This window comes from Pituophis catenifer, unplaced genomic scaffold (genome assembly GCF_029215685.1).
Source record: "Pituophis catenifer annectens isolate HBS135680 unplaced genomic scaffold, rPitCat1.0.hap2 SCAF_1, whole genome shotgun sequence".
NCBI lineage: Eukaryota > Metazoa > Chordata > Lepidosauria > Squamata > Colubridae > Pituophis > Pituophis catenifer.
In genome coordinates this window covers 239,341,374-239,362,212 of record NW_027256881.1, presented here as the reverse complement: position 1 = coordinate 239,362,212, position 20,839 = coordinate 239,341,374, and the positions used below count along the sequence as shown (strand labels likewise).

Genomic DNA, 20,839 nt, shown 5'->3' with positions numbered 1-20,839 from the left:
ATATTTTTCTATTTCATTCAGTGAATTTTTTTTAAAGAGGAAGGGCACTTCTGAATAATACATGTTGAAGTTATCTTAAATGTTAATTATTACTTCTTCCCCCACATGAATAACACCATCTGGGCACAGCCTCCTCATTCCCTACCTTCAGGCAAAAAAACATCTCAATTTAGGCACATCTATGGGACTTAATGAACTGGATTTATTGCATCTAACTTTTGCTCCAAGGATCATGGAAGATAAATTGGGCATGGCAACGCTTAGTGCATTCTTGCAACATACCTGTTCCCTCTCAATCACTTCTCAAAATAATGGTAGGGAAGAAGAAACCTCACCTCTTTTTATTATAACCGACAGGACGGCCTTTCATGCAGTCTAAAGACAATTCAGTAAACAGGGGCATTTGGAGACTCATTACCCTAAACCTATTACCCTAAAACATGTGTTTTTCACAGCAAAACGTATTTGACCTAAGGTGCCAGCCTGATGAAATAAACCATTCAGAGAAGATTACTAGACAGTATGTAAAGATATTAATGATTCACGAAATTTGTGCTTGCATCAGGGAAAAAGTAAGCTCTGGAAAGGAAAAGAAGTGCTGAGTTTGGTAGTTGAGATGGAAGAAACCCAGGAGGACTCGCAAGGTGGCCCCTTGCCACGGGCGTGAGCGTTAATCAAACATACGGAGGCGGCCCGGTTGCATTGAAATATAAAGTGAGGAGCCAAGCGCTAATTAAGAGAGGCGCCTTAGAAGCTCGACGGACCAATCAGGTGCCGAAGAGAGCGTTCCAGAACAAAAGGCTTGATTGAGCGCGCTACATCTTTCAGTTGCTAGAGCTGCTTGCGCTGCCTTGTCCGGGAATTGTGGATTCGTCGAGGAGATCCTTGTTGGAGAAGCACAGAATTTAACTCTGTGGAATAAATGGCTCCTCCGCTGCAGGACACCGGGGTGGGGGCTGTAGGGGGAGAGAAAAAGGCGAACGGGAGCGAAATCTGTTCCCGCCGTTTTTACACGTGGGAAGAAATCGGTCTGCGCACGGGACGGATTCAGCCTCATCTTAAGGAGAAGTGGCTTGTGATTGACAGGAAGGTCTACGACATCAGCAGCTTCTTCAAGCGGCACCCGGGGGGCCACAGGGTGATTTCCCACTACGCTGGTCAGGATGCCACGGTGAGTAGAGCTACGTCTCAGAGTGCTAGTTGAGCAGGGGGAGATCTGAATTGTCAAAAGCGGCACCTATCTCGAAAGAATACAGAAAAACGGACTTGGAAAAGACCTTGGATGTCTTCTAGTCCAACCCCTGCCCAAGCAGGAAACCCTATATCATTCTGGACAAATGGCTGGCCAGTCTTCTTAAAAACCTCTGGTGATGGAGCATCCACTATCTCTGAAGGGAAGCTGCTCTACTAATTAGCTCTCACTGTCAGGAAATTTCTCGGTTGGCTCTCTCTTTGATAAGTTTCCCATTTGTTACTTCTTATTCTGCCTTCAGGTGCTTTGGAGAATAGGTTGTGTGCCCCCCCCCTTTCTTTGTGACAGCCTTTCAAATATTGGAAGACTGATATCATGCCATCCCTCATCCTTCTCTTCGTTAGATTAGAGGTTGCAATTCCTGCAACCTTTCATCTTATGTTTCATCCTCCAGCCCCCTAATCATCTTTGTTGCTCTTCCCTGCACTCTTTTATAGCCTCAGCATATTTTTTGTATGGTGGTGATCAGAACTGGATGCAGTATTCCAAGTGTGGTCATACTAAAAAAGCAAGTGCTATCACTTTGTGGGATGTTGATACTATTTTTTTGGATCTTGAGCCTATCTTCTAAAGAAATTTACAAATTTCTTTAACATTTCTAAATTAAATTTAAATAAATTTGGATTATCTCCTTGTCCTCATTAAATAGAGCTCACTGACAAATTCAAGGATTCATGAGGTTGCTCCCATTTTGAAGGGTTCCTCACTGGGGAATAGTGCCCAGAAATATTCCTTGGAGCTACAGGAGGTTTTGCTTTCATAGTCAGGACTTTTCATACCAGCTTCCTCCCTAATTGCAAATTTGGGTGGTTTCTAAACTCTCTTCTCAGTATAATTTGTTTAAAGGTTTATGCTATCCCAGCCATCTTGGCATAATTCATTTCATACAAACTAATTACTAATTGGTGTTTGACAAGTTTGACAAGTTATTTAAGTCAGTTCTCCTCATTAAAATGCTACTTTATAATTCTTGTTTTAATATATAGTCTGCACTCTTTAGATAGCATTGCTGTTTTAAAAAGTTAGTCTAGCTTCAAAGCACCTATGATGAATATAAAATTCATTGAAATCCAGGAGTAAGGTTGAGTAAAAATGTTTATGATCACAATGTTAGATATGTCATTGTCATTTTTAAATTTTGAACATGGTCTTGGGGAAGCTGATGTTTTAGAGTGTGATGTTTGCCAGGAATACTTTAAAATTATGTAGCTCCAGATTGATACCCAGCATTTGTAATATCAAGACTGATTTGATCATATTTGAAAATTTTACTAATAAATTATTTTTGACTGCTTGATTAAAGTTTACATAGAGTACGTATTTTAATTTCCTAACACATGATACATGACATAGAAATATAATTGTAAGTATTGGCTATATGAAGAAACCTTGATTGTAAGGTGCAATGTGATTTACATCTAATAGGAAATACTTTATCAGCAAGATGTTCAGATGACAGTGCTGAAGCTTGCCTATGTTGAAAGAATAGAAGTTACACTGAGAAAATTCATTAGTTTTTAGAAAGCTTATTTAGATCTCTTATTTGCTGTTTGGGAATGGAGAAAGAGCATTGTGTGTGTGTGTGTGTGTGTGTGTGTGTGTTTGTGTGTGTGTGTAGTTGGGTGCATGAAATCACGCATGGACTAGTTGATGATAATTTCTTAATAAGAAAGATTATTGTAAATGCATGATGAGAAGAATTGAGGAAAGATGCTATCTGTTGTCCTGTATGCTCCAAAGTGTCTTTTGCTTTTTTTTTTTTTTTAATTTGATTTATATGCCGCCCTTCTCCAGAGACTCAGGGCGGCTTACAATGCGTTAAGCAATACCCTTCATACTTTTGTATATTTTTACAAAGTCAGCTTATTGCCCCCACAAACTGGGTCCTCAATTTACTTACCTTAGAAAGGATGGAAGGCTGAGTCAACCTTCAGCCTGGCAAGATTCGAACTTACTAATTGCAGACAGCTGGAGTTAAATTACAATGCATTAGTCTGCTGAGCTATCCAGGCTCCTGGATCCAAGTGATACATGATCCCATATGCTTATAAGAAAGTATTTGACCAATAGAAGAATTTGGCTAAACTTCTTAAAATTAGCAAATTAGGTACTCAAGTTACTAGTAATGGTTAAACGTGTGTGTATACATACACACAGATGCATGTATGTATACACATATACACATACATATCAAGTAAATGGAGCTAATGAATTAAGAAGGATGTGGTTGCAGAGCATTTTCTACAATTCATTAAAAGAGATTTATTATTTTCAGACTTCTGTGTAAGCCAAAAAAAAGATTGTGGCTGCTTAAAAGTGATTTATTAAATCAACATATGACTCTTTAAACAGCTGCTAGCACTTTTGAGAATTGTGCCTGGAAAACACAAACCTGCTTAAATGAATAGTGATAAGCTAAATGAGATCCAACACAGTTCTTCCAAATCCTTTTTGAAACTTTTATGACCATCACAGTCAGGATTTCTTAAAAATGAATGTATGTAAGCTTTTGCTGCAGGACATGTTTTAGAATGAGGTGCAGATCCAAGGCTACATGTCCCCAAAAGCTTTGGATACAGCCTCTAAAGATCTCTGAAAATTTTAGCCAAGATTAATTAAAAATATTAAATACCAGTGATTATACTAATTAAACTAAATATGAATGAAGCCAAAACTTTGTGTGCTAATTTTTGAATAATGACTCCCAGCTTACCGCTCAAACTCTGGATGCAATCAATAGACACTGATTGAATAATGTATACTACTGTTTTAAATTTAAGCTCTTTGTGACTACTTTTCAGTTAAAGTTTAGTTTAAATCCGTGTTTCTCATTCTGTTTAATAACTTTTCTCTCACAGGATGCATTTACAGCATTTCACTTGAATAAGGCTCAACCAACCAAGTATTTGAATTCATTGCTGATAGGGGAACTGGCACATGATCAACCAAGTTCTGAACCCAGCAAAAATGTGAGTGTTGGTAAGACATCAGAATTGGGATGCAGATATATTTCTATACTTTTACAAAAATACAGTGCAGAGAAAATTAAAATCAGAATTCTATTCTATGTTACTGATTGTACACAAGAGATAAAGAACCTGTGTCCTTTAACAGCTACAGTTAGCACAATGAGGGATACTAGAGATCGTAATTAACCACTAGAAAACCACTGGTTGCCCACTTCTGGTCTTTACTGCACATTACAAATAGTCCCCAAGTTACAACTGCAATTGGGACTAGAATTGCTATTGCTAAGTAATGCAGTTATAAAGTCACGTGACTGTATCGCTTAGAGATGGCAATGTAGGTAGTCCAGATTATTGTTGTAACTTCAAACATGAAAGTGGAAGGAATTCCAGGTAAAGTGTGGATGCGGGCAGGAAGCCCAGCATCAACCATATGTAAGTTGGGCGAAGGAGTGCTGCAATGGAGTGCAGAGTCAAAAAGATCACAAGAGAGTGTAGGGTGCAGGGAAGCTGGGGAAAGAGAGTGCAGGCTGAGTGCATCTGTTCGAGCACAGGGATGCCAGGGAAAGAGCATGTGCTGTATGTGCAAGTGAAGGGGGAGGAGTAGTGGGTGTGGTGAGAATGAAGAAAGGCTGTGGGCAAAGGAGACTTTCCTTACCAACTTGCAACCTTCCCTGCCTGCTTCCCCCTTAACTTTACTTATGGGAAGCCAGTAGGGAAGCTCACAAGTGGGGATCACATGGATTGCAGAACAGTGCAACTAGTCATAAATGCAAACTCGTTCCCAAGTGCATTATGATGGCTGGAACTTTGAAGACCAGTTGTATGCCTCTTCATTCAGCGCCTTTGTAACTTTGAATATCCTTGAATGAATGATCGTAACTTGAGGACCACTTCTATGTAGTACTGATAAATAGGGATTAGTGGATGGGAGATTACCAGCCCTGTTCACATGAAACAAAATCCAGATTGATGTTATAATACAATTATGGTAAGGTAAAAGGATGAGGTAATATGCCTCACCCTTTTTCTTTGCCTGAATGTACACTGGACTGCCTTTGAAGAGTACTGTTGTGGCCCGCCAGCGGCCAGCAGAGTTGGCAGCAGATTCGGACAGTGAGGAGGTTGGGGAGGAACATGGGCCAGTCCTAGAGTCTGGGGAAGGCTCTGATGAGGCAGAGAGAGGGCCAGGGCCATATGCCAGTTATCAGCTATCCTCGGAGTCAGACATCAGTGAGGCAGACGAACAGCTGGAGCCTGTTCCCAGTGTGCGCATGCACAGAGTTGCCAAACAAAGGGAACAGCTAAAGAACAAGGGTCGACTTGGGAGTAAGGCCACAGGTGGATGATGAATGGCCCCTCCCAGAAGGAAGAAAAGAGGAGTGAAAGGGAAGGGGAGTGGAGTGGAGTTTGCAGGAGACAATTAGTTCGCTTAATTGGTTCATGACTCAGAGACTCCTTGCCAAGTTTTGAAGGTATCGGCCTGGCAGCTCCCCAAGCCAGATAAGATCTGTGACTGTAAATTCTCCCTTGAAAGATTTTGCTGGATGTGAATGAGAAGAATTCACAATAACTTAATAAAAAGGGGTTTTTGTCGGGGCTAGGAGTCTGCTCCATGCTCTTGGGAAGCCTAGGTCAGAACAAGTACCTGGACGCTGCGGCTAGTCCAAAATGTAACGGCATGGGCAGTTTTTGTCATTTATTGTTATGCCTATGTAACACTGCTGTTCTGAGAACTATACTAGTTCCCCATAAGCTTTCAGTTACAATTCAAGATGCTGGTCATCATCTGTGAAGCCCTCCATTGCATAAGGCAGTATCCTTTCTCCTATTGTTTCTCCCCTAGATCTAGTTAAAAAAAGCACCCATGCTGTGGGTGCTCTTCTATTAAGCAAGGTCATCTTTTTGGATCCCAGAGTTGTGCCTTCTCAACAACAGTACCTGTCCTGTGGAACACTGCGCCTCTCACCCCAACATTTGGGTGACCTGTTAGTCTTCACAACATATTGAAGACCTGCCTGTTCTCACAAGCATTTAGATCAGGGGAGAAGATGAGCTGTGCTGCTGTTGATGGTTAATAGTTAACCATTTATCCTTGGGCAGGGGAGAGAGTTATGTTTGGGGGTGTTGTTTGTTTTTAATCCTGTAAACCATCCAAAGTCATTTGTACGAGATGGGTAGCCATATAAATGAACTCTGTCACTGAGAACTTTTTATGTGATGACCTTAATACTTTTTTAAAAGATTAAATAAGAGGAATCAGAGCTGAGTAAGATGGTACAGTCAAATTGTTTGTCTTGGCCTCCTTCAGCCAGGTACTGTCCAGTGTTTCTTGGATCATGGCTCTGAATTTTGAATAGTAATTACATACAATACAGTATAATATAATACAATACAATACAAACAGAAATAAAGGCACCATACAAATTAGATAGCATCAAGGCGGTTGTCAAAATCTAAAACAATACTAATCAAAAGCTTGGGGAATTACATTTTATAGTCAACATTTCACATCAAAAATGTCATCAAAAAAGCACAACAAAGAATGTTCTTTCTGCACCAACTCAGAAAGCCCAAACTGCCCAAGGAGCTGCTGATCCAGTTCTACAGAGGAATTATTGAATCTGTTATCTGCACCTCTATAACTGTCTGGTTTGGTTCTGCAACCCAACAAGACAGACACAGATTTCAGAGGATAATTAGAACTGCAGAAAACACAATTGCTACCAACCTGCCTTCCATTAAGGACCTGTATACTGCACGAGTCAAAAAGAGGGCTGTGAAAATATTTACAGACCCCTTGCATCCTGGACATAAACTGTTTCAACTCCTACCCTCAAAATGACGCTATAGAGCACTGCACACCAGAACAACTAGACACAAGAACAGTTTTTTCCTGAACGCTATTACTCTGCTAAACAATTCCCTCCACACTGTCAAACTAGTTACTAAGTCTGCATTACTATAAATCATCTCATTGTTCCTATCACCCATCTCCTACCATTTATGACTGTATGACTGTAACCATGTTGCTGGTATCCTTAAGATTTATATTGACTGTTTCCTAATATGATTTGATTGCTTATTTATTCCCTATGACTATCATTAAGTGTTGTACCTTATGATTTTTGAAGAATGTATCTTTTCTTTTATATACACTGAGAGTGTATGCACCAAGACAAATTCCTTGTGTGTCCAATAACACTTGGTCAATAAAGAATTCTATTCTATATTATTTGTAGACATGTAATGTATGATTATGGGACTAAGTGATTTTTTTTCATCTGGAATGATAACTATTGTTGGGTTTTCCCCACAGCAATTGCTTACTAAAGACTTCCGGGAACTGCGATCCACTGTTGAGAAAATGGGACTTCTGACACCAAACCTCCTGTTTTTCTATCTGATTTTTCTTCATATTATATTGTTGGATATTGGTGCCTGGTTGATAATCTGGCATTTTGGCACATCTTCAATACCATTCTTCACAGGTGTTGCATTCTTTACTATTGCTCAGGTATGGTATGGATCTTGTCATGTAATAAAAATTGGTATCTTTTTCTGTATATGTGGAGGATCTAAAGAATTTCACACATTTCACTAAAGTGAGACACAGGATAACTAACTACAATAACACTAGATTTGGGAGGGGGTTTTCTGTAATGCAACAGCATTATTCTTTATGTCACATGACATAACAGTCTTAGCATTTGGGATATTTTCGCACAGCTTTGCAATTTAATGGCAGTATAGTTGGCACCTGGTTTCGAAGTCAGAATCAAATTACATGTTCATTCTTAAAAAAGTTTTTTTTTCCCCCCCCAGGGTCAATTGTCCTGGCTCCAACATGATTTGGGTCATCTTTCAGTCTTTAAAACATCCAAGGGGAACCATTTTGCCCATAGGATTGTCTTGAGTCTACTGAAAGTAAGTGTCCTGACCTTTACAGAGACTTCCTTTTTTGTCATCATACAATCTTAAAGTCTACTTTTCTTTCTCCTTTCTTCTAGGGATTTCCAGCCAATTGGTGGAATACTTTGCATTTCCAGCATCATGCCAAACCGAACTGCTTTCGTAAAGACCCTGATCTCAACATGCATCCCATTGCATTTGCCCTAGGGACGAAACTAGCTAGAGAGGTATGGAGAGCTTATTATTGAAAAGCAACTTTAAAAGAGCAAATAGAAAACACTGGAGGCAATAAATCGTCAGTATCTGTGTTTTGTGTTTACCAAGCCATTTTGTTGTTTTTACTTTTTCTTTTAAACCTAATTTGATTTACTTTTACTGGATCCTTTTGTTTGATTTATTGTTATGGGTAGTCCTCGTTTGGCACAATTGGTTGCTAAGTGAAACCACAACTGTACTTAGGATCTTATTTCAGCTATCTTTTAGGCTTTAACATTTGCAAGTAGTTTTTGTTTAGTGACCACAATTGGAGCCAGCAACTTGGTTGTTAAGCAGAATAGTCACTAAGTGAAATTGAAGTGCTTATGATTTTGCTTCAGTTTTCCTTTGCTTTATAGACCTGCAAAAGTTGTAGATGCAAGGATTGGTGACAAGGATGGAGTTTGAGATATTAATGCGAAGTGTGCATAAGGCTGCAACTTTCAGCTACATATCTCTTTTTTGTCTCTCGTCATGATGTTGATGATGATACTGATGTATTAAATTTTTTTACCACCTAATTCTCAAGGACTCTGGGCACCTCACAACAATCAAACAAATTACAATAAAATACATAAAACATAAAAAAATGAAGATAAAAATTGTCAAGCACAATGAAGCAAGATATCTCCCTCATCACAGGCCTGGGTAAAAAGCCAAATCATCAAAAACTCTTCTTAACAACAACAGAGTAGAGGTCATCTAGATCTTAAGGGGAAGTCTCATCCCAGAAGGCAATCTCTGCTACAGAGAAGACATATTTCAAGAGTTATGAGAGGTGGCATTGCTTATTTGAAGGAACCTGGAGCATGTCAAATTGACTAGACAAATATTATAGGAGACAGCTGGTCCCTCAGATAGCCAGGCCTCAGATGTAGGGCTTTATAGGTAACAACCAGCACTTTGAATCACACTCAAGTAAACCAGCAAGCAGTGCAGCTTGCAAAGCAGAGGTGTTACATGGGCATTCCAATGCAAGCCCATTACTGCTCATCCTGCCACAATCTGGATCAGTTAAAACTGCTCCCTGAGGAACCTTAAAGGGGTACTTTCTCTATTTTGCAAGGGCAGCACTATGTACATAGCTTTGGAATAGTTAGACTATGGGATGACTAGGGCATGAGTGAAGGTTCCTCTCTCCTCCTGGATTTAGGAAAGGGCACAATTGGTGCATCAAATGGAGTTTTTCAAAGACCTTCCTAGCCACAGCTGACACCTACTGTTCAAACAGGAGCTCCAAATCCAGGTAAACCTCCAGATTGCATACTAACCTTAACAACATAAAAGATCGAATATTCCCAGATCTGGGCAGTGCAAATAGCCACTTATAGCCACTCAGTCTTAGTAGGATTTCAGTTATCTTAAATCTTCCTTCAGCTCTCTTAGCTGTAACTGATTCAGAATGCAGTGGCATAGGCAGTAATGGGTACAATAGCAGTAGGTTCATACAACATCATTGCTATATGAACTATACTGGCTTTCAGTAGGCTTCTGGGTGCAATTCAAGGTGCAAGATCAGTATGGCATAGGGCCAGGTTATTTGTAGGATCATCTTATCCCTGGTAGTTTCTACCCACCCTACTACTATGACAGGATGGGCATATTTTGAGTTCCTTGGGTAAACTGCCATCTGGAGGGGCCTCAAAAGGCTACCTTCTCAGTCATGGTGCCTGCGTCATGAAACAGCCTTCCCTGGGAGCTGCAGATAGATTTTGGGAAAGCAGTGATGACTTGGCTTTTTCCCCAGGCAAGTTTTACCAGGCCTCAATATTGTTTAAATAATTGGGGGAGGGTGGGTTGTTTTGATTATTTATGGTAGCATCAAATATCCATATCTGCCTATCCCAGGTCCTTGGAAAGGACTCATAGGTAGACAGAAATGCCAAATCCAGTCTGAACATCTTGCTGACTATGCAATAAACCAATACAAAGAAGAGGGGGTCAATCTATTTTCCAAAGCACCTAAAGGATGGAAACTAATCAAGGAGAGAACCAACCTAGAACGAAGGAGAAATTTCCTGATAGTTAGAACAATTAATGGAACGACATGCCTACAGAGGTTGTAGGTACTCCAACACTGCAAATTTTTAAGAGGAAATTGGACAACCATTTGGTATAGGGTTTCCTGCTTGAGCAGTGGGTTGGACTAGAAGACCTCCAAAGTCCCTTCTAGCTCTGTTATTCAAAAATAATATAAAATAATAACCGAGTCTGCAAACCGTACTTTGAGATACCACAAAGGCAGGTTATAAAAAACCATCTAAGCCTTCTCCTTGAACAGGAGATATAGTACCAATAATATCTATTATTACCTCAGTCTTAATTAAGATTTTTATCTTTTCATTAAATTAAATTAAATTAAATTAAATTAAATTAAATTAAATGCAATGATAGATATAAATACAAAACTTTTTTATCTTCCTGCCTGGCCTAAATGTTTCAGGAGTCATAGCAGATGGCTCTGTTGTATTATTCCAAGAGGCAAAATAGGAGGTGGTGGACTTATGAGGATTGTTACGAGTAAAACAATATTTTAGCTTTGTTACTTAGAAAAAAATACAGGTTGTTTTAAAAGAGTGCAATAAACCTCTGCAAGATTTAAGGCATCCATTTTACCCCTCCAAACACACAACATCTGAACATTTTGGCCCTGTTCACACTAGGCAGCTGCCCACAGTCCATGGGTCACACTAACATAAATAATGAAAGGAGCATAAGGAAATGCATCTCTGTTGCTTGAATGAACTGCTGATGTCCCTTTCTTCATAGCTTGGATTGCAGAAAAAGAAGTTCATGCCTTACAATTATCAACACAGGTACTTCTTCGGTAAGTATCTCTGTCACAGAAAAATACCACATACCCATTATTTACAGTAATTGCACTGCCTCTTCTGATTTTTAGGACGGGGAGCTATAGGTTACAGCATATAAGATAGTGAATTTGCAAATCAAAGGCTATAATATAATCAGAGAAGACTTATATGTTGAGATCCAAGATGAAAATGACAGTTGACAGTGTCATATCATAAGAATTTGGGAACAAAGACAAATGGTAACATCAGAAATGGAGAGTGAGAAGGTGACAAATTATATGCTGGTTTATGACCGCAATAAAGATTGATTTGATATGAGACGTTGAAGCATCACAACAGAAAAAGATAAGATTGAGGGAATATAGAATAATAAGTACTTTATCACCTGGTGAAACATGTTAGTTTTTGAATTTATTAAATTGAACTATGAACAGAACATAGTTCTGAAATAATAGAAATATAAGCCAAATGAGAAAGTGTAGGATGTACTATAACAATTACAACTTGGTCAGAAGAAATAGGGCAGAAGAGTGAATAAGTGTGTTTTTAAAGAGATGTATATTTCTTCTCCTTGTTTAACAGTAATCGCACCGCTTTTAATGATTCCCTTCTTCCAGTTCTCCATATACCATGCTACAATCAAACGCAGAGAATGGGTGGTAAGTAGGGTAGGGATATGCACAAATGAGAAAAAAATGTTTTAGACCTACATGTCATCATGTTCTGGAAATTCTGTTGAACTACTTTGGATCGGCTCCAGTTTGACAGAACTGAAACCTAGAGTGCTTTGGTTACTCCCTGTTTCAGATGAAACAAAATCTGGATATGACAAGTGTTTGGGGCAGGGGCTGGTGTTTTTTTTTCCTACTGCCTGCCCCCCACTTCCAGCTTATTTTTATCCCTTGGCTAATAGGCTGCTGATCTAGCATGGTATGTCTCACTGGCCAATTTACTTTTTTATCTTCCCTTTTTACCTCCCTCCCCTGCCTCCTGTCAGGCACTACCACCAGCAAACATATATTATTTTTTCCCAAGGCCTCAATCTTTTAACTTTTTCTGTCCCCAAAAAGTTGTATTTACATTCATTCCTGGAGTGAAATAGTTCCTCTGTGGTTTATTTTGCCTATTCTCCATTCTCCAAAAGCCTATAGTGCTAATGGGAGTTTATTTTCTAAGAAATATTGTAGCATAGGATTACTAATAGAAAATACTGTCTTTTCTCTCTTTCTTCTGAAACAGGATCTAGCCTTGATTGTCACTTACCAGATCAGAGTCATCCTTATCTACATGCCCATTATGGGATTTAAGTGTTTTATGGCATACTACTGGCTGTGCAGGTAACCCCAACTTTATTTTTTTCTTAAATAATTATCATCAATTACTGATAAAATACTACTCATGAAACAGAAGTGCCATATGACAACCTGTTCTTTGAGCAGGAGCTGAGTGTCCAGCATACCCACCAAATTGTGTACTAGTTATATCTGGAGAAGCTCGGCTCCATTCAGAACTACAGACAGAAAATCCCCAGACTTAGAAAGTCCATGTACCCACACCACACATTTGGTCTTGTTAGGGTTGCGGTTAACTCTGCCTCCCAGCCCCCCTTCAAACTTCCACAGCTTGTAGGCACTGGAAAAAACATCTTGACAACATCATTCATCCAACCAAAGGTCAAAATATTCAGCGGAGTACTATTAATGTATGGATGACATCTGACCCCCTGGTGACAGATGAACACCTTTCTCCAAAGTGGCACATTGCTCAGTACGTAGCTTTACTGAAAACATTTTGGAAAGTCAAACATACAATTTATGTGTCTTCGTTATAATGAACTCTGCTACATCCATAGTATTACGTGAAAGGGTGCTTAGCAAAAAAATTAATTTGACACTATATTGGACTTTGCAGATTACTGGAAGCAGCTTGGTTTATCTGGGTTTCACAAATGAATCACATTCCAATGAATATTGACTATGACACAAACATGGACTGGGTATCTACCCAGGTAAGTATTTCCTCTCGTTCAAAGCATTGATTTTTGAGATTGATCATTGAATGATTTGGGAAACCGATTACAAATTGGGGATAGGAGAAAAGTTTTAATCTTAATTTTCCAAACATGACAGTCCATGAATTCATACAAATTCAGTCCATGAATTCATACCCATGCATTCCATCGAAACATATTTCTGCATAGCTTGGCATCACATTCAGCCTCTCTTTCTAAAAGAAATGTCTAGGATAAATATAATTTAAAAGTAACAACCGGCAGATATAAAACAACACAATCACAAAAAACGCAAGGAAAATACAAGCTAACTGTGAAAGATTGAAATTCTGTGGTCGGTCAGTACAGAAACTGAAGTAGGTTAAAAAAAATAAACCAGTTTAGTGAAAGGCAACTTTTCATCATTCTAGTGTTAGGTACCTCTGGGAAAGGTGGGATTAAACATGGAAAGGCTTGGAAAATGATTAAAAAATTCTATAGTTATTTATTGACTACTAGAATGGAAGAGAAGCAAGTAAAAGAAACTATGATAGCATGGACTAAAAATTTTGGGTATTCCATTGAATTGGACAAATGGCAAAAGTTTGGGACAGAAACTATAAATTGACATTGTCCACTGCATATAAAGAAAATTTATACAAAATGTTTTATAGATGGCACTTTCCACCAGCAAGATTAGCTAGAATGTTTAAGGGTATGTCTGCCAAGTGCTGGAAGTGCAACAAAATCCCACGCATGTATTAATACATGTGGTGGACATGTTCAAAAGCAAAAAAATACTGGACTATAATACATACCTGATTAGAAAAAATGATAAACGAACATATAGATTTAAAACCGGAAATATTCCTGTTGGGCATCATACCAGACAAATACAGTAAAAGAAATGCATATTTAATAGTACATGTGTTAACAGCAGCCAGAATCGTATTCGCACAACATTGGAAGGGTGAAGAGATCCCTACAGAAAAAAGATAATAACAAAAATTTTAGAATGTGCAGAAAAGAATAAACTAACATTTGAAATTAAAGAAAAAGAAGATACTGAATATTTTGAGGTATGGGTAAACCATGAGGTATCAATGGTTAAATAAGAGAAACAGAAGTTAGAATCTTGAAGATTACAAGAGAAAGATTAATCTCACTATTAGGGTTGCTTACTGTAACTTATTAATTTTGATTATTATTACTAATTAATATGAATTAATGTTATGAAGGAAAAGCACTGTTATTATGAAGCTACCATTATAGAATACTATGATGAATATTACTCCAAAGGACTGTAACCAGGCAATACACTGTATATATGGATTTTGAACATGTTGCTCTTTTTTATCTGTATTAATAAATATATATATATATATATTAAAAAAGAGAGAGTGACTACCTCTCTTTCACTCTAGAACAGCAGTTCTCAACCTGGGAGTCGCGACCCCTTTGGGGGTCGAACGGCCATTTCACAGGGGTCGCCAAAGCCCTCTCTCACCCCGCCCCCCCCCCCACGCCTTCACTCACCCTCACCCTCTGCCTCTGTTGGATCGCTGGTCGCTTACCCCGCCCACTCCCAATCTATTGCTGCCTCCTGAGTCCCAGCTGATGGCTAGAGGGAAACAAACCGTTTAAATTCTTGCCTTGGGGCTTCAAAAGGCCGCCCTACAGCTGATCAGTGTTAAAAGAAAACAAATGAGAAGACCAGTGCCTGCAAAAATAGAAAAAAACAGCCCCTTTCAGCTTCAGCATAGGTTAATTACCATAAATTGATTTGATCAGCCTCCGGACTCTCAGCTGATTCGCTCTCAGCTGTTTTGCTGAGGGCTCTGTTGCTAGCTGCAAAGAGAGGAGCACATTTTTTCCCCCTAGCTATGCTGAAAAAACGAAACTGAAAGTAAAGCAGGGTCTTTGCTGCAATGTGACAAAATGAGGCAGAGAGAGATTTCTTTTTCCTCACCAAAAAAGGTAGGGGCAAAACTGCAAACAATGGGAAATTTAGGGCAAAAGAGGAGGTTCAAGATTGTTCTCTTTTATTCTTTAAAGTTTAACAATTCATTCTTTATCTTAATATCTTTATATTTGTTTGGGGTTGGTTTTCTTCCCTTTCATCTTTTTTATTGTACAGCAATCTTTCTCAAACCTACCACCTCTCTCTTTTCTTTCCTTCTTACTTTCTCTTCCCCCCCCTTCTTCTCCTTCCTCCTTCCTCTTCCTTTCTCCTTCTCCTCTCTTCCCCTCACTCCTACTCTAATTTCCCTTCCCTTCCTTCATCCCTCTCTATTGCTGTATCCTTTTATGCATATGGACTACTCAGAGGGCTGAAAAAGTTATTTTTGACTGGTCCTCGCACTTTTGACCAGTCCTTGAACTTACGACTGTCCTCACATTTTACGTTTTTGCCCTATCTTGTCACCATGGTGAAGAGAAGCAGTTGTGAAATGAGTGACACGATTGTTAAGAATACTACAATGGGCATGATGACCAGTCATAAGTGCGAAGACCGGTCAAAAGTGCGAGGACCTGTCAGAAATGACTTTTTTCAGCCCTCTGGTTAGTCCCTATACACATAGCCATGGCCACCCGGTCACATGACCTCCAAGCCACGCCCACAAAATAAGCCACGCCCACAGAACCGATAGTAAAAAAATTTAGAACCCACCCCTGGTTGGGGGTCACCACAACATGAGGAACTGTATTAATGGGTCGCAGCATTAGGAAGGTTGAGAACCACTGCTCTAGAACATCCTGAACTAATAATAGCTCTGACTTTTTAATCATTCAGAAGAGCTGTGAAAACAGTCCTCTTTTATCAGGTTTTGGCGGGTGGAGAATGATGTTGTTCTTTAGCAGACACTGATTTGTTAGGATTTTAACACATTGTTTTTTATGTTGGAATATGTTTGAAGGTTTAGAATTGTGAGCCTCCTAGAATCTGGTAATCTGGGGGCATAAAACATTTTGAAGTAAATGAATAAATACAAATAATAGCAAAATACAGGCCTATCTTCTGTGGATACAGTTAATGATAGTGAGAGATAAAACATCCAGATCTCCAGTTAGGCATTTCACCAGATGTTCCATTGGAATAAAAATTAGAATGAAGTATCAGAATGGAAAGATAGAATAAGTTTGTGAAACAAGAAAAAAATATCCTTTCTTTGTTTTCCCACAGCTCCACGCAACATGCAATGTGGATCAGTCATTTTTCAATGACTGGTTCACCGGTCATCTGAATTTCCAGATTGAACACCAGTAAGTAAAATCCTTAGCAATAGCACTTAGACTTATATACCGTGTCACAGTGTTTTACAGCCCTCTCTAAGCAGTTTACAGAGTCAGCATATTGCCTCCAACAATCTGAGTCATTTTACTGACTTCTGAAGGATGGAAGGCTGAGTCAACCTTGAGCCTTGTGAGATTTGACCTGCCAAATTTCAGGCAGCCGGCAGGCAGCAGAAGTAGCCTGCAGTACTGCATTCTAACCACTGCAGCTCCTTAAGATGACTTTGTAAATAATTATAAATGTCTCTAGCAAATATAAAACTCCTTGCAGTGAGTTTAACCTTCTTTTGAGACTATAAAAAAACCAAGAGAATTTTTTATTTAAATGTTCAAGAATTATTTGCAAGAAGCTTAATTAAGCAAAGATGTAAGAAAGTTTTAACAAACTTGGACAAAGGCACAGTCCTTTTTTTAAATGTTTGTTATTTTTTATTAAAGTTCTTTGATATATACTTCATTAAATCAGTTAAAGAGAACAGCTCGGCACACGAATGCTTGCTATCTTTAAAGAATGCATACATTTGAGGGATTCTATCAGGGGTGAAATCCTACCGGTTCGGACTGGTTCGGGCAAACCGGTAGGGATTATGGGCATCAGTTTGCCAAACTGGTAGTAATTACCCCTCCTTGGGCCCCGCCCACACCTGGCTGGTCGCAACTCAACTCTTTTGGCCGCTTGATATTCCACAGAATTCAATGTTAAATGCAGCAGAGAGAATGCTAACTTTTCTCCTCCAATCAGAACAGAGCTGCTGCAGCCTGTCTCTTTAAGGTAGTCCCCAGGAGGGAACCATAAAGGGAGCAGCAGCTCCGTTCTGAATGGAGGGAGAAAAGTTAGCATTCTCTCTGCCACAGAACTCAATATTAAATGCAGCAGAGAGAATGCTAACTTTTCTCCCTCCATTCAGAATGGAGCTGCTGCAGCTTATCCCTTTTAAGGTAGTCCCCAGGAGGGAGGGGGAGGGGAGGGAGCAGCTGGAATGGAGCTGTTTTTGTGAAAGGCAGGAAAATAGGGAAGGGGATTTTCCTGCCTGTCATCCATTCCTCAATCTCAGCACAGACTGAGGGAAAGATGGTAGGCAGGAATATTCCCATCCCCATTTTCCTGCCATTCACGACAAGGATAGCTGGGAAGGGAGGGCCCGGTGAGGAGCCCCTCGATGTGAGTGATGTTAAGTTGGCCACACCCACCCAGTTATATGACCTCCCCCCAACAAGTCATGCCAACAGAACCGGTAGGGGAAATTTTTTAATTTCACCACTGGATTCTACACAACAAAATATAAGCTAGGGGCTCAGACTAGGAGTCTTTGGAAATATGTTAATTGTGGCTGAAAGAAGGAAATAAAGGGAAGAACAAAGTGGTTTGTCTTTTTCTTTTGCCTGCTTAGGACATTTTCTGAAAAAAATTGCTACTAAAAATGGCAACAAAGGGCAGAAGGGGTGTGCTAGAATAGTCAGCTACAGAAGATATACTTCAGAATTTTTTTCAACAAACGGAATAAATTTTATCAGATGGGAAATAAAATGAATGTTTTTGAAAGAAAAGATGAAATATTTCTAAAGTTAAGAAGAGATGAAAATTGGTGCTAAAAAAATCTGGAGAGGTAAAAGAAATCATTAACTGAGTGAAAATTTTAGAAAATCAAAAGTTCAACGCAGAGAATTGGATAATTTGACTATTGGAATTGAAAGAGAAAGAATTCTGTTTGAGATTTAGAGCTGTCCGGACATTCCAATGAAAACATTACAGAGTATCTTATTAAAAAGTGTTGACAATTTTTTTGAATGTAGAAGAGGAAGATAGGGAGTCAAAATAAATTACAGATATGGTATATGAAGAATGCGCCTAGAGAGGTTTTAGTTAATTTTGTTAGATATATGACAATGCAATGAGATTATTTTATGCTCCAAAATGGAAAGGCTTGTCACTGCACACTATGGAGGAATGGCTGGTGAAGATGATGAAACCAATGGAGATGGCAAAATTAACTTCATTGATTTTTTTTTTTAAACTATCTACATTTAGAAAACTTGCTTAAAATGGGAAAAATGCATTATGATTTGTGGTTTTGATGATTAGGAAAAAAAATTGGATAAGAGAAAAATGACCTTTTCGTAGTATAGAGTAAGAGATAATTGTAAAATTGTACCTATATTTGCTGCATAGGAAATTGGAAGCTCTTCTTTTTTTCTTTCTTTCTTTCTTTCTTTCTTTCTTTCTTTCTTTCTTTCTTTCTTTCTTTCTTTCTTTCTTAGTTTGTGTTTAGGTTTTAGGTTATCTATGAATCTTTTCGTCAGCTTTATTTTTAAAAAAATAAATCAAACCTACTTTTTTATTTCTCTACAGCCTTTTCCCCACAATGCCTCGCCACAACTATAGTAAAGTGGCTCCCCTTGTGAAATCCCTCTGTGCCAAGCATGGTATTACCTATCAGAGCAAGCCCCTACTTACAGCCTTTGGAGACATTTTGCGGTAAATATGGCAAGAATTTTATGAACTCTGGTTTGACAAGAGAAAACAGTAAAACATGTAAAACAGTTAATCAGCTGAAGCGGATAAAGGGGCAACTGAACAAAGCTAAATTGATGTCTCCTTCACATGGTCTATATAGTGGTGGCAAATCAAGGACACCTTGCCCATGTTTCATTGTGTGGTGCTAATAAAGGCAGCTCCTTGAAACCTGGAGCTTTGCTAGGCAGTAGATTCCTGATAGTAAGAACTGCAATAGCACCATAGATCTAATAGATATGATAGTAATGGCTATGTAATCTCGAAATCTTACTGAAATAAATCATCTTTAGAGCATGATTTAAAACAAATGACTCACCAGAACAAGAAATTCCAGAGTCTGAGATCTGGTTCCTTGCATCCTCCAGCTATGCTTCTGATGGGAATGAAAGACAACATATATTCTCACATTATCTTAACAATTAGGTAAGATCAGGGCAATGATGGTCAGAATGCCTGTTTCTTCACATTAGGGGAACAATCATTGTGACACAAGTGGAAATTTTCCCTCACTCAATTGCAGTGGGAAAAGTCTCTCCATGTATACCGATCAATGTGCACAGAGATGGCAATCAAAGAAATGTAAGGGGGTAATAAAGATGTTGAAGGATTGGGAAGGCACATATTGTGGCACATACTCTTCCTCCCCTCTCTGTGTAATCAAAGACCTGTACACTGTCTTACAGATCTCTTAAGGTCTCTGGCGACGCCTGGCTTGAAGCATATCTGCATGGATAAAGATGGAGAATGAACTCCATCCCAATGAAGATGCATCACACACTAGAGGGCAGCTGGTGGACTAAGGAAGAATGTGGGGTCTAGTGGGTAAATAAGCTAAGTGATAGTTTTGCTGGGATGGGATAATTGTGATACTTTGCTTCATCCTCTGTACAGTGTTTCCTTGGATCTGTATTCTGTTTGTACTGTGGCATTTGGGGGATATGCAAAAGGTGAATTAGTGCCCTTGTATTTCACTTGTTGCTTCTATGAGATTGAAACTTGGCTTTCTTTTTCCTTGTTTTGGGGAAGGTTGTCAGATGGGAGATGCAAAGAGTTTAGAACAGAAAAATGAAGTAATGAGAAGAAAGAAGATAAAAATAGAGTTTATGAATAACATGTTACATGTTACTTGAAGGACAACTGAAGTTTTAGGATAGCTTGCAAGGTCCAGTTTCTCTTGAAAGAGCACAAGTCTTAGATAGTTAAAAAAAAACAAACCTGTTGAGTATTTGAATTTTGAATCTTCAAAAATATTGCAAAAAAAAGAATATTAGTTTGATTGGTTATGTTTTTAATGTTCTTAAGAAAGAAAAAAAATGAGTTCCTTAAATGTGATCCAAACCAGGATTGTTTTACACCCAAATGGAAATCAGCAAGACCAAACAGCTTCCATTCTGTCAAAGTTCCATGTCATACCTTAACCAGAAACTGTGACCCCCACCTCCATGCCAATTCTTGAGCTTCAGCAGAAATAGCACAGTTGATGCTCAGGTGAATGCACATTCAACTCAGACCCTTTAGCTTACACACTTTTTAAAGTGTATGTTAAAAGGAAGGATGACTCTTCCACTGTATTGTGGACCACAGCCTCTGGAAAGTTAAGACTTGAGGTCATGACATTTATCTGGCACAGGATTGATTGAAATTAATTCTTTGTTAAATATCTGTTGCATTAATGTGTGATTGATGCTCTTCTTTGATCCTTTAACACAGTTCTCTTAAGATGTACACCACTTCATGTGTACTTATTTTATTTATTTGTATCTTTTAATATATTTCATGAACTGATTTGACAATGTGTGTGTGATTGTCTTTTTATTCAATAGTATAAATTTGAACAGGAAT

The 20,839-nt window shown here is 38.8% G+C and overlaps 1 protein-coding gene across 1 annotated transcript; it reads left to right on the top strand.

Annotated features, from left to right (window-relative positions):
- The first annotated feature begins 922 nt into the window (after positions 1–922).
- On the top strand, positions 923–19,732 carry LOC139327489 (acyl-CoA (8-3)-desaturase-like). Its single transcript, XM_070957328.1, has 12 exons — positions 923–1,171; positions 4,111–4,221; positions 7,538–7,735; positions 8,044–8,145; positions 8,229–8,357; positions 11,155–11,212; positions 11,781–11,857; positions 12,438–12,535; positions 13,110–13,206; positions 16,373–16,452; positions 18,833–18,958; positions 19,681–19,732. The coding sequence occupies exons 1-12, from the start codon at positions 923–925 to the stop codon at positions 19,730–19,732; spliced, it is 1,377 nt and encodes a 458-aa protein (XP_070813429.1).
- The last annotated feature ends 1,107 nt before the right edge of the window (positions 19,733–20,839 follow it).

Bases quoted from the DNA above. Each gene is read 5' to 3' on its own strand.
- LOC139327489 (XM_070957328.1), top strand. From the start codon at position 923: ATGGCTCCTCCGCTGCAGGACACCGGGGTGGGGGCTGTAGGGGGAGAG. The intron at 7,736-8,043 runs GTATGGTATGGA...TTCCCCCCCCAG, and splicing joins CATTCTTTACTATTGCTCAG to GGTCAATTGTCCTGGCTCCA. The intron at 12,536-13,109 runs GTAACCCCAACT...TGGACTTTGCAG, and splicing joins GCATACTACTGGCTGTGCAG to ATTACTGGAAGCAGCTTGGT.